The sequence below is a fragment of the Solea senegalensis genome, linkage group LG19 (assembly GCF_019176455.1).
Source record: "Solea senegalensis isolate Sse05_10M linkage group LG19, IFAPA_SoseM_1, whole genome shotgun sequence".
NCBI classification, from domain to species: Eukaryota; Metazoa; Chordata; class Actinopteri; order Pleuronectiformes; family Soleidae; genus Solea; species Solea senegalensis.
In genome coordinates this window covers 14,566,775-14,579,639 of record NC_058038.1, presented here as the reverse complement: position 1 = coordinate 14,579,639, position 12,865 = coordinate 14,566,775, and the positions used below count along the sequence as shown (strand labels likewise).

Genomic DNA, 12,865 nt, shown 5'->3' with positions numbered 1-12,865 from the left:
TCCATAAACATATTACTGTGAATCCCATCATCTGAATTCTATATAATGTTTGTTGTATTTCTATTATTAGGTCTTGTCTGCTTTCAGAATGGCTGGACTGTAGGCTTGTGAGCAGTGTTGGGTAGTAACGCGCTATTAGTAACGCCATTACGTAACGTTGTTACTTTATTCTGTAACTAATAATGTAACGCGTTGTTTTTTTTAAATTCAGTAACTCCATTTCCATTACCAAACGCTGCGTTACTCCATTCCTTAACATTTAAGTGATCAATAAAGTTTAATAGAATTGAAAATTCTAGCGTCCCACACATAATCAAACACGCTCCATGAAAAGGACTGGACAGGTCAGGGCACGGCATGATGGCAAGCGAGAGGGGAGGATAAGTTCCTCCTCATGGAGGTATTCACATTATTACATATAACTGGAGAGCAGAGGGAAAAACAACATTTCGGTAACTTGTAGACTGTGTCCCGGTTCAAAAATACTTTCTATGGCGAACAACAGCAACAGCAATCTGCTGAAGCACCTGGAGAAGCGGCATGCTTCGACAATCTTAGTTAGGTCATCTGCTGTTGGGTTTAACGTGCATGAACGAAACTTGGTACACAAGTCCATTAAGTGGGGACGGTCAAAAAAGTCGATGACAACTTTCCTGTGACTCCTACAGGAAGGCCGCCATCTTGGATTGCACGCCGGGAGTGGAACGCCCGAAACAGGAAGTAAAGTCTAATGTCCGATCTGTACAAAACTTGATATGTGAGTCAAGGGAACTTCCCTGAACACGTTTATGGACATGCCTTTGACCCAACAGGAAGTCGACCATCTCAAACAGGAAGTGCCCTCTAACTTTGAGCAGGGACACCGCTGAAAATAACTAGGACTGAAAATAACCAGTACCGCAAGCAGTGAATGAACGGGAGATGAGCTAGAGGCGTGCGTGTCGACGTGGGCACACGGAGACTCGTTATATATTATATTATTAATATTCTTAGCTTCCTCCCCTTCACTTCACCTCAAACAAATCTTGTGGTGAGCTTGAGGATCACCGCACTGGCAGGTGCCGCAGATCACACTGGCCCCTTCCGCACAAGCCACAGGCAGCTGCTGATAGAAAATGTCTTTCTCAGGTCACAGGAAGCAGAAACTCACAGAGATGCAGGGAGAAGAGGAATGTTAGGGACAGAGTGTGTATATGAGAGAGAGAGCGTCAGAGGAGAGTGAAAGCAATGCGGATCGACTGCAAAAGGAAAGCCAGACTTGTTTTTCTTGTTCCTGCATATCTGTAGAAGGTGGGACGTACTCATGTAAACAGCACTGCTCAGTGCACAGACCGCGCAGCACGAGGACTGGTTTCTGATCCTTTGGACTTAAACACTCAGGCCACACTAAAAGGTACAGTGATGTATCTATATTTCATGTGTTGACTTTTTGTGTAACCTGTGAGTGTGTGTGTGTGAGAGAGAAAGCAAGGCAGGTGCACCTGAGTCATATGAAGGATTGCCGCTTCATGTCAGTAATATTTCGAGATGGTTTGGAGACCTTGCTTCATCTTGACACAATTAGAACATTGGATGACTTGTAACTGCACAGAGGGGCTTTGACTGTGCATTACATAAGATTTGGATGCAGTATATTTTCTGCTCCATGTTGATGTTGGAAGAGAAGAAACTACAGGAGGGAGTAAAGCAGGAGGTGCAGCACAAATGTGCGTTGTTTTTTTTGTTTTTTTAAATTCATCATCACAGTTTCTCCATCCAGTTTTGGTGGTTGTGTCATCAGCATACCAGGACAGTGGTTTCTGTCTTGGAGGAACCTGCGCAAGTGTGCACACAGAATACTCAGCATTCTTACAATCAGGCAGTGGAATGTGGCACTATCAAGCACTCAGTCATTTCTCATTCAAATATTCAGATGAAGTCCAGATGAGTATTCATCAAATGACTTCATGTTGCATGAATTCATATATGGATGTTTCCAAAAGAACAAAACTGCAACAATCTCAGAACTGCGATTTCATGAATGTCTGACGATTACAGAGAAACAGATACAGAAATTAAGCAGCAAGAACACAGTAGGGGATGTAAAGGAAAACATTTCTGTTTATAAATGTATTTTACTATATCCTATGGTGTATGTGTATGTACTTGTTTGCATCTACATGCAACAGATGTCGGCACCACCTCCGGTGGTCCCCAGGAAGCCTTCCGGTGTCCGAGTCATAAATCCCGGAGGTCGGCCTCCTTCCACTGGCCCGACCACCTACACAGATTCTGCCAAAGGTACAGTATATTTGTCAAGTCAATTTACAGAAAGTGAATACATGAGTTTTTAAAAAAACAAAAACAAAACAGCTCTCCCTTTGCTTAGAGAATGGTGCTCACCGGGATTCAAGCCACACATCTCAAGTGAACGCAGAGAGAGAAGTGGTATGTTATTTTCTTTGTAATCATTTTTACATGTTGTGGGTACATGAATGACTGCATCCTAACATCACATCAGATCAACTTTTGTGGAGAAACTCATTGAGAACATGTACTGTATGACCTTACGTTTCATTTTTCATCTGTAGTCCCTGGACAGATGTAACCGTGGCACCCTAAAAACAGAATATACAATTGAAATAGCTTAACTTACAACATTTGTAGTTTATAAAACATCAATATATAAGACTTAAGCGGTGCTACAAAGCTAATACACTAATAAAAAATAAAATAAAATAAAAAATTCCGATTTTCTTTGCCACTCTCAAATAATGCACAGTATAATGGGCTACTACATTTAGATTGCATAGCATTGTGAAGACCTTCTGTGAGACACACAGCAAACATACCGTGTGTGTCTCCATTAGGAGATTCTGAATCACTGCTTTGACGACATGGAGCGATTCATGGGGCGTCTACAGCAGGCAGCTGAGGCCCAGAGTATCCTCACCCAACGGAAGAAGAAGAGCAGCAGGAAAAGCAAGAAAAAGGCAGGCCAGAATGGTGAGTGGACCTTTACCCATCCCATTAATAAACTACCGTGGCGGTTGAATGTTCAAGAGAAGAAGCAGGAATCTTTAGACAGAGGCTTAATGTTTGGAGACACACTGGAAGTAGATCAACAAGACACATTGCCAAAGAAACCTTCAGGTAATTCAATGAATTCTTGCCTACAGCAACCAAGAACCACGACAACCTTCACTGTGACTAGTTTGCATCCTAGTTGCCCAGTAAATGCAATTTCTCAGTGGATGATATAATCTGATGTGCTGTGAGTTGAGGATTAGGAGTGAAAACGTTAGTGCGGTGTAATTACCGGCCCTATTTGTTTTCTGTGAAGGTGAGTTTGTGTTTGTCTCTGCTTGTGTCTGGTATAGGTGTGTCTGAATGCAAACGATGAATGAGCTCATTAATATTAGTCATTTCCACTGGCTTTGTCTCGTGAGTGCTGGCTGACACATTCTTACATGAACAAGACACCACATGTGTATTATAGTGGAAGAGCGAATGCAGATGGAATATTAGAAACGTCATAGTATTTCTCATATTATTTCCAGGTTAATCATATCTTCTTATTATTATTTGTACTTTCTTAAACATCAACTTTTTCGTCAAGGCCAGCTTTCAAAAGCATGCATTTATCATAATGTGATAGGTAAGAGAATCACACAAATGTAAAGGTTTGTACTGTAATTACCAGGAAAATACTGTATATTACCAGGAAAAGCATTAATAATGATGGTTCTCTGAAACTGAGGAAGATACGTGAATCTCATACGTTATTCATTTGATTATTTACACCATCAGTGTTTCACTGTGTTATTGTTTGGTGCAGATGAATTGTTGACCATGAAAGCAAATCCTCCATCAGAGGAGAACTTTGTGGACGTCTTCCAGAAGATCAAGTATTCCCTCAGCCTGCTGGTGAGATAGTCCCAATAAAACTCTGAATAACTCTAACTGTAAGAGCGTCAGTGAATCTTGATAAAAATGACTGGAACTTTGTTTGTTGGTTCGTGCAGGATCGCCTCAAGTCGTCCCTCTCACAGCCCGACGCACCGGCCCTGCTGCATCACATCTTTGTGCCTCTCAGACTGGTAAGTCTCTATCATGTTTAATTTAGTGTGTTTTTCTCTCACTGTGACACAGACTAGTGTGAGCCTCTCTTTCACAGCTGGTGAACACCACTGGAGGTCCAACCTTAGGCGCATCAGTCGTCAGTCCTGCTATGACCAGCGGTGCCGTTTCACTGCTCCAGGAGCATCTGACTGAGAAGGAAAAAGAACTGTGGACCTCATTAGGATCCAACTGGACGTCATCCTGGTCTGTGTGTTCATATATGGATGTGTTTGACTGAATGCAATACTGTTGAGCTCACAAACAAACCCTCGTTCTCTCTCTTTTCATAGTTCACATCTTAACGTGACTGTTCCTCCGTATTCACCTGTCTTCCTGGATGGATGGCAGCCTCAGGCCTATGACTCAGCTGGCCAGCTTTTCGAAGATCCAATCAAGATGCAGCACAAGCATGAGGCTTTCAGGGAAAGAAGGGAGGCTCAGACTTTACAGGACCAAGCTCGACAACATGCTGAAGGTCCTGTTCAAGGCCCTGTTCAATTCCCTGCACAATTCCCTGCTCAAGGCCCTGCTCAAGGCCCTGCTCAAGGCCCTGCTCAAGGCACTGAGGAAGCGTAAGTCTGTAGATTCTGAAATATTTGCCACGTCTTTGTTTCTTATCAGACATTATAGTTACTGACACTTTGTGTAATACAAGCTGTGTTTCTTTTACTCACCATCATCATTTCAGAGACAGTAATGGGCTCCCACCAGACGGTGAAAGGTTTTACTGCTGCAGTTATGACTTTGTGGCTCGAAACAGTAGTGAACTCTCCGTGCTGCAAGGAGAAACACTGGAGGTAAACAAAGGTGGTGACTGGGGTATTGACAGGGTATCAAACTTCCTCTGAATCAAACAATATTGAAAATGTCACGTCATTCCTTATAAACCTTTGATACCTGAGGAGTTAATCTGATCAGCAACAAGGAGCCACTAAGCTTGCAACTGCTCTTTGACTGAGATTTAACAGTGCTTGTGAATGGCTGTCTCGAGGAATGCAGAAAGTCCACATCATTATTGATACGGTATCGAAAAAATTCTGATACTCGGCCCTAGTTGTGGCTCATCTGTACAAAAACATGTATATTTGGAATATGTCACAAAGCCCGACAGATTTTTAGGCATATTTTCTCAGGTTATCGAATCGTCAAAGAGATGGTGGAAGTGTCGGAATCGTTTTGACCAGATAGGATTTGTTCCCTCCAACATCCTGGAACCTCTGTCTGCACTGAACCTAGCAGAGCGGGAGACTTCTGTGTTACGCAAGGAGTCAAAGGTACAAGTACCTTACAGACACAACTCCACACGTGTTGTGCCAGGGCCTCATATGCAGCGCACACTATGTTTTATCCATCCGTGTTGTTCCCCAACAGACTGCTATTTCCCCTCGGTCAAAGTACTTCTCATATCATCCGTCAAGCTTGGATGGGGGAAGTCCCACCGCTATAAGCCCGACACTGCGCCCTCAGAGCATGGTCTTACCATCTACAACACTGGGAGAAGACAATGGAAGAGGTAAAGCAGATCACATGTAGGAGTGTTCATCAAATGAGTTCACAAACACTGGACTTCTTAAAGTCTGTGACACAGAAAGTCAGCGAGAAACTCTGTAAATCCAGCAAACAATGATGAATTAACACATAAATATCATTCCCTCCATAATAACACTTTGGTGCTGGTGCCAATCTCAGCTGACATAGAGCGATAGGCGGGTACACCCTGAACAGATCGTCAGTGCATCACAGGGACACACAGAGACAAACAACCTCTATTCACTCTCACACTTACGGTCAATTTAGAGTGTCCATTTTGCCGAATCCCCATATTGCATGTTTTTAAACTGTGGGAGGAAATGGATAGTAAACTTACATCAGCAGCTGTTTGTCACCCTGAGAACACAGAGCATTTATAGGCTGCTTTTTTCCATTAAAAACGCAAATACAGAGGCTATAAGAATGTGTAATATAGAGTGTCTTATATCCTCTTTTTCGGCACAACCTATAGGTAATCTGAAGAAATGATTTGAAATGAACAAAAATAAATAATTTTGTGCCTTCTGCCCATGTATCACTAAAATCAATATGCGTTATGCACATTTTATAAAGTCTGAAGATGTGACCTACAAACACATCCCCAGGAAGTCCATATAAGGAGTTTTGTATTAATTCCCAAGCAAATTTACCACGGGTGTGCCTGCGGCACTGATCTGTGCCGCATTAGCACTTAGGGTTAATTATAGTTTTTGATGATGATGAAAATAAACATATCAATTATCATTAGACTGCCGAACTAGTTATGTGTAAAACAAGTCATGGAGTACACTAATTCTGCAAAGAAAAATGGGATATTTTGACTCAGCACTGCATATGAAGCTGTATATGAATTGCAATTATATGCTAATGATTATATGTGTGTGTGTGTGTGTGTGTGTGTAGTCCTGATCATGAATGATGAGCTTCTGCAGAGGATAGCTGGGAGGAAAGCCTCAGGCCGTCCACCGGTGGTTCCCCGCGCGGCTGACACTGCTGCACCTCTCAACTACCACTCACCACCTGCAGAGGTGGAAGCCTGGCTCAACGCCAAGGGCTTCAGTCAGCCGTGAGTGTCCACCGGGTTCATCTGCAACCTGACTATAGCATGTCAGGCTATATAGTCTGTTTAAAACAATAAACATACTCTTGTACTCAAGATCTTCTAGAGTGAGGAATGTCACATCCAGCATGTAACAAAGCAGCAGATGTGTTTTTAAAAATGTATAAAATGTAAGTAATTGAGTACCAGATGATATAAATTACTAAAATTTAAGCAAAATCATTTAAAAAAACAAATTTTCCATTTGGAAAATGGACAGATCTTTCCTATTGTACTATCTGTGCAATAGGAGGATCTGTGCAATACTGACATCAGTGCAATGTGTACCGGTCAATGCTGCACTAAGAAATAAGGACTGTATTGGTCTAGTGGAGCTCAGCGTGCATCATTTATGCTGCTCATGTGCACAACAGTGCCACCAAATGTTCATAAAATATGCAAGATGCAACGCTTTAAAAACAACTCAAGAAGTGAATCCCTTTTAAAGGAGATTTGTTTTGTTTTTTTTCTTCTTCTTCTCTGTCAGGACAATTCAGAATCTGGGCATTTTAACTGGAGCACAGCTGTTCTCCCTGAATAAAGAGGAGCTCGGAATAGTGTCGCCAGAGGAGGGCGCCAGAGTTTACAGCCAGATATTAGTACAGAAGGCACTTCTCGAGGTTTGTCCTGGGTGTTTAGTTTATGTTTGGGGCGAAGATTTGAATTATTAGTTTTAGGCATTATTTACACTCTTTGTTTGGGCTGAATGGCAGTTAATGCAGTGTGTGTGTGTGTGTGTGTTTGGTTATATTTAGGTTCACGTGTCCTGAGCAATTTGTTTGCTTAGCCTTGGCTGACGTACGTCATCTTTGACCTACATTGACTACAGATTATTCACCTCTGTATTTACAAATTCAAAATAGATGTTAGCTCCTAGGGCCTATGTTTTTTTTCAATCAGTGAGCCTACCTGTTTCTGGACTTTCATATATATGTTGTGTCTTAACTTTGACCTTCATGGTACAAACATTTGTTAAATTAAGTTTGAAGGGCTCCACCTTTAATACATTTGTCAGATGCAGAGTGTCGTGGATATTTCTCTTTCTTGACGGGTCTTATGTCCTCCTCAGGATGTTCGCAAAGCATCAGAATTAGAGGCGGCGATGGAGAAGCAAAAGCAGAAGATTGGCCTGAAATCCTAGAGTGGTGCATTTTGACTGAGCTTTCCACATCCAGTGAAACGGACACAAATGTAGTGTTGCTTGTACAGCTATAGTGGCTCATATGTGGTGTTGTATCGCTGCAACAAAAATAAAAACCCTATCACTCCCCTTATATCCACTTTATTCCTGGGAGTGGAACCTCCAGAGCAGAACAGCGCCTGCGACAAATTACGCGGCTTCAGGATCGTGCTGTTCCTGCAATGCACGAGCATGAGTTTGAATATCGCCCGATGTTGAAACTAAAACTCCTAGTGAAATATAAAGTATAATGTTAACCGACAATGTGCGTAAAGACATTGTTGTTTGTTGCAAACAGATGCAGCAAATACAATTTCTGTTGTGACATTTTTTTGGTGAGATATTTTGATTTCAACTGTGGTTTCACTTCATGAATGAATGCACAATATGGAAACATAAGGGATACACTGCTGCGGCTGTATAAATTTCAATTAAAATAAATTGTGTGTTTCTATAAAATCGATATGAGTTTGCTGTATCAATTTATTTAATCAGACGCAGACATAGGTCACAGCATTCATACATACCATTTAAAAACACACTTTTCTATGAGCATTTCATCATTTACACTTGACTGAAGGCTCAAGTCATTTTTTTCAACTGAAACCTTTTTTTAAGTGACATAAAATCAGAATCAGTTCTGCTTTGACTGTTCCCGTGTAAACAACAAGTATTTATAATGAATCAAGTAACTATTCACATTTCATCATTTACAGCTGACAACTCTCAGATTTGGTCATTCCAGAATCATCATGTTCAAATAGCGTTTGAGGTTAAAATTCAAGTAATTTCTATTTAAATATTGCACATATTACTCCTAGTCAAGTATTGGATACAATTTGTCATGTAATAATTAAAAGTTATATAACATTTTCCTTATAGTTAAAATTAGTAGACCTGTTTTAATTGTCTACTTTTATTTGTGGTTGTTTTTCCTATCTAAGAGACCACTTAATGTTGCAAAAAAGATGGTCCTACTGTCAATATCTAAAATCAGGCGCCATAAGATCTGACTTTTAAATTTATAAATGCATAGTTGCCAATGTGGCTTGAAATTTGAAACATTTTGAAAAAAAAAAGATTTCTTCAGTCACACTAAAGTGCACTGGACATTGATGTGGATCACTGCAGTCAAACTGTCAGAGGACACAGCAGCAGAAAAGGCAACAGTGGCTCACACTGACTCTCATGGCTTTCACCTCAGTCTTCACAGCTCACAGCTGATGGCCTGGTCACAGGATTCCCAGTTCAAAATCTCTTGGCGCTGAAACCACAGCTGGATCTCTCCTTTAGCCCCCTCCACTGAATCACTGGCATGGACCACATTCCTACGAATGACCAATTCACATTATTAATATTATTATAAGTAGTAGTAGTAGACAAGGGAGCTTCACAAGCTGGAAAACATGGAAAGAGAGTGGGAGTCTCAAGATTCTTGTTCAATCCTGAGACTTATTGTTTGAAGGCAAGTTCTGATGCCGTGCGATGAAAGTACACCAAGTTACCTGCTGACATGGAGGCCAAAATCTCCTCTGACCGTGCCTGGTGGAGCCTCAACTGGGTTAGTATGACCCACCATGGAACGTGTGCTCTGGACTACATTGTAACCTTCCCACACCTAAAACAGAAAAGTTAATGGACACTTGTCAACGGTCTTTATCACACGTTAACCCTGTTAGCACAACAAGAGGGATCCTGGTTATCCCTGTGTGTTTTCCACAGGTTCCCTGGCTTCCTCTAACAGTCCAAAGACATTTGCAGATTGGAGTTGACGTGTTGCTCACGACTCGTCCGGTGACCGCACTCTGACCAGTCAGTGGCAGGCAGTCTGACGACTCGCTTGGAACCTCGTCAGAGTAGGCACTAAAAAAGTACCAGGTATTATCGCTTATGGAAAAGCAAAAAAAAAAGTGCTGTGCCGAGTCGAGTCGTGCCAGGACCATATAGTGGAAAAGTGGCATGTGTGTGTGTGTGTCCGCCTCACAGCAGCGTCTCTGTCACTCACTCACTGCAGAAGCTCATTTCATGTCTATTTTTACAGATTGTTTTTGATCTTTAACAAACTAAAAAGCAGCTCTCAAAAAATGATAGGGCCTGCAGAGAATATATCACTGTGGTATAGATAACAGATGCCTGGATGAAAAAAACACACACAAAGACTTGTAGCAGTCGACCGAAGGCAGAACCAGAACCAGAGAGTACAGCAATAGCTCAGGAAGAGGAGCCCTCACCATGATGACCACAGGTCCTGAGGTCATGTAATCTACTAGGTCTGGGTAGAAGGGCTTTGCCCTCAGATGACTGTAGTGCTGAGCCAGGATATCCTCAGACACCTTCACAACAGAGAGAAGCACAGGTGTGAATCCGACGTGTATGGATTTTACACTTAACTGGTGCAGCAGCCAACATTTTCATCATGCCTCTCTTCTATACCTGCAACATTTTCAGACCAACCAGCTTGAAGCCTCGCTGCTCGAACCGCTGAATGACTTTTCCAACAAGACGGCGCTGAACTCCATCTGGCTTCACAGCTATGAGAGTCCGCTCCCTTATGTCTGGTGAACCTGGTGTAGATTAAAATGACATGACATGTTGACAAGGCATCAACCCACACGATACAACACAACATTATTTATTAAGTACAAACACTTTTTCTACTTAAGTACACAATCCGTACTTTACTTTTATTTATATTTCAAACAACTCTTACTTTTACTCCACTACAATTCCTCTAACTATCTTTGATACTCGTTAATACCAAATAAAATCAAAAGAAGAAGAGTTGGTAATGGTCTGTATTTCCATAGAGCTTTTCTTGTCTTGATGAACTGCTTTACACTACAGTTTTGACACTCACTCATTCACACACTGGGTTAAGTGTCTTGCTCAAGGACATATAGACTGAATATAGAATTGAACCTATAACCTTCAAGTTGAAAGACAACTCACCCTACAGCTACCCATCTCCTCACATTTTATATATACTTTTCATGTCAGAAAATGGCTTTACTTAAGCACAGTAAATGCCATTTTCCTTTTACTTTTCAACTTCTACCAAAGATGTTTTTCTGGTCAGATCCTTGTACTTTTACTCAAGTATTCCCTTAATAAGGTACTTTATACAAGACTGAACTTAATCAGCTCCTAAGAAATGATGTTCTGCCTAATTGGGACCAGGTTTTGGTCTCCATGAGGACTACTAAGCTTTGTGTTAATGTCAGAAAAGGTCCTAAGGAGTCACAGATACACATGATGCAGAGTAAGAGGCACATCATGATTGTGTGTGTTTGTTTTGTTTGGATTGTTGTTTGGTTGTTTGGTTGCGCGCGCACAGAGCAGCAGCAGTAACAGCAGCAGCGTGGTCACGCACGGCCTAACGAGTGACTGCATCTGATCACTTAAATACACGCGTGACCTGTCACGACAGGAGTAATGGCAGTGGAATGGTGGATACAACGTTGGATGTAGTATGAGAAGACATTTCCGTCGTTGCACTTTGGACGGTCCTGAGCCTTGAACACCGATTGCGCACGCAGGCTGTAGCGCAGTAACTTGACGCAACGCACATCATCCACGGACACATTGACTCACATCAACAACCATCATCACTATAGTGTTTCGTGCCTCTTATCTCATTGCAGTTCATGCCCCCGTGAGGTTTGGCAGGAGAAGTTGTTTGCGAAAGTTTCCCCATCAAGTTTGGAACAAATAAACTTTCTGTGCCGGAGGTAAAGTTTGTTTTATTTACGTCAGTAATGTCATCTATAGAGGCACTCTTTATTTGTGTTAAAGAGTGGTGTTTCAATTAGAATTCTGTAACATTAAGGCATGGAAAGAGTGTCACATAAATTGCCTTACTAAAACAAAGTCACACTTAATTGAATGTATTGGTATTATTATTATTTTTTTTTTTTTCACTTACTCGATGCGCTCCTGTGTCCAGTAACTCTTCGTCCATCCTGCAGCGCATCAGGAAACCCAGACACCAGCGCTTTGGTGAGGTCTGCATGTCTTGAAAAGAACGGCTGGGCGATTCTCTTGAAGATGCACCTCTGCAACATGATCACGCTTTGAGGTGAATCCCGTCAGTCTCGAGAGAGAAAAGTCAAGCCTGCCCAATCAAAACTCACGAGTCATACGTCCCCCCCTGTGTCTGTCTGTCCCACCTGATTGTCACTCACACTGACACTCACTTAAAGCTGCAGTGCACAACTTTTGGTGTCAGGAGGTCACAGTAGCCTCTGTTGGGTCTTTGTGGACAGAAGTGATGTGAAATGATTCGTTTTTGCTGAATCTCCATCATCTGAAAACATGAAGCATTTATGTTGTCAAACTGCTGAACAACCAGGTTCCTTTTCACAAGTGGCTTAACTCCAACATGTTTGCAGCAGTCGCCGCTGTACTAGATCATCAGTTCATCAGTCTATCTCGACACAAATCAAATGACTTCCTGTGTGTGGTGTGGGAATGTTGCTTGGCGACACAAGATTTAAACAGAGAGAGAGAAACACTTTCACTTTGAATTTCTGTGAAATACCATCATGAATATCTTCACTGCGATATTATAATGGAATATTGTGTCATGATCTTATGCTCACATTGTCCACCCCTTATTGAATAGTTGTTTTTCCCCACTTTTTCTTCCCCTCTTGACAAGACTAGATGCTCACTGGCCCCCGGGTCAGTTTAACATAAATTCATAATAACAACAGTTTTTGGGAACATTTTGTAGATAAACATATTGATACTCAATCAACCACACTGAGTTGCCCTTGTGTATGAAATATGATGTACAAATAAACATTATCGTTGAATCCTTTACTTATACTGATATGAAATATTATTAAAATCCCATGAGTTTTGACAGAGGTATGATTTTTTTTTCACCCTTTTGACCATTTTAAGAGATTGTGGGGTAGATTCTTACCAACGGTTTAACATCACCTATCTATCAC

General features: G+C 41.6%; 2 protein-coding genes across 2 annotated transcripts; one reads left to right on the top strand and one right to left on the bottom strand.

Annotated features, from left to right (window-relative positions):
- Positions 1–1,117: 1,117 nt before the first annotated feature.
- On the top strand, positions 1,118–8,373 carry eps8l1a (eps8 like 1a). Its single transcript, XM_044051113.1, has 14 exons — positions 1,118–1,393; positions 2,169–2,280; positions 2,369–2,427; positions 2,850–2,985; positions 3,818–3,906; positions 4,005–4,079; positions 4,157–4,305; positions 4,392–4,673; positions 4,790–4,898; positions 5,235–5,375; positions 5,473–5,614; positions 6,535–6,697; positions 7,218–7,350; positions 7,800–8,373. Exons 2-14 carry the CDS (start codon positions 2,169–2,171, stop codon positions 7,869–7,871), a joined length of 1,662 nt encoding a protein of 553 aa, XP_043907048.1. The 5' UTR covers positions 1,118–1,393; the 3' UTR covers positions 7,872–8,373.
- A 6-nt stretch (positions 8,374–8,379) lies between these two features.
- nme4 (NME/NM23 nucleoside diphosphate kinase 4) lies at positions 8,380–12,746 on the bottom strand. Its single transcript, XM_044051124.1, has 5 exons — positions 11,833–12,746; positions 10,344–10,474; positions 10,142–10,243; positions 9,416–9,528; positions 8,380–9,238 (listed from the first exon to the last, which is right to left on the bottom strand). The coding sequence occupies exons 1-5, from the start codon at positions 11,969–11,971 to the stop codon at positions 9,118–9,120; spliced, it is 606 nt and encodes a 201-aa protein (XP_043907059.1). The 5' UTR covers positions 11,972–12,746; the 3' UTR covers positions 8,380–9,117.
- Positions 12,747–12,865: the final 119 nt, after the last annotated feature.

What these genes read in the sequence shown, in the direction of transcription:
- eps8l1a (XM_044051113.1), top strand. Translation starts at nt 2,169, where the DNA reads ATGTCGGCACCACCTCCGGTGGTCCCCAGGAAGCCTTCCGGTGTCCGA. An exon ending in GCTCAAGGCACTGAGGAAGC is followed by an intron (nt 4,674 to 4,789) that starts GTAAGTCTGTAG and finishes TCATCATTTCAG; the next exon opens with AGACAGTAATGGGCTCCCAC. An exon ending in GCCAAGGGCTTCAGTCAGCC is followed by an intron (nt 6,698 to 7,217) that starts GTGAGTGTCCAC and finishes CTTCTCTGTCAG; the next exon opens with GACAATTCAGAATCTGGGCA.
- nme4 (XM_044051124.1), bottom strand. Translation starts at nt 11,971, where the DNA reads ATGTTGCAGAGGTGCATCTTCAAGAGAATCGCCCAGCCGTTCTTTTCA. An exon ending in CAGGACCTGTGGTCATCATG is followed by an intron (nt 9,529 to 10,141) that starts GTGAGGGCTCCT and finishes TTTCTGTTTTAG; the next exon opens with GTGTGGGAAGGTTACAATGT. An exon ending in TTTGGCCTCCATGTCAGCAG is followed by an intron (nt 9,239 to 9,415) that starts GTAACTTGGTGT and finishes GGTCATTCGTAG; the next exon opens with GAATGTGGTCCATGCCAGTG.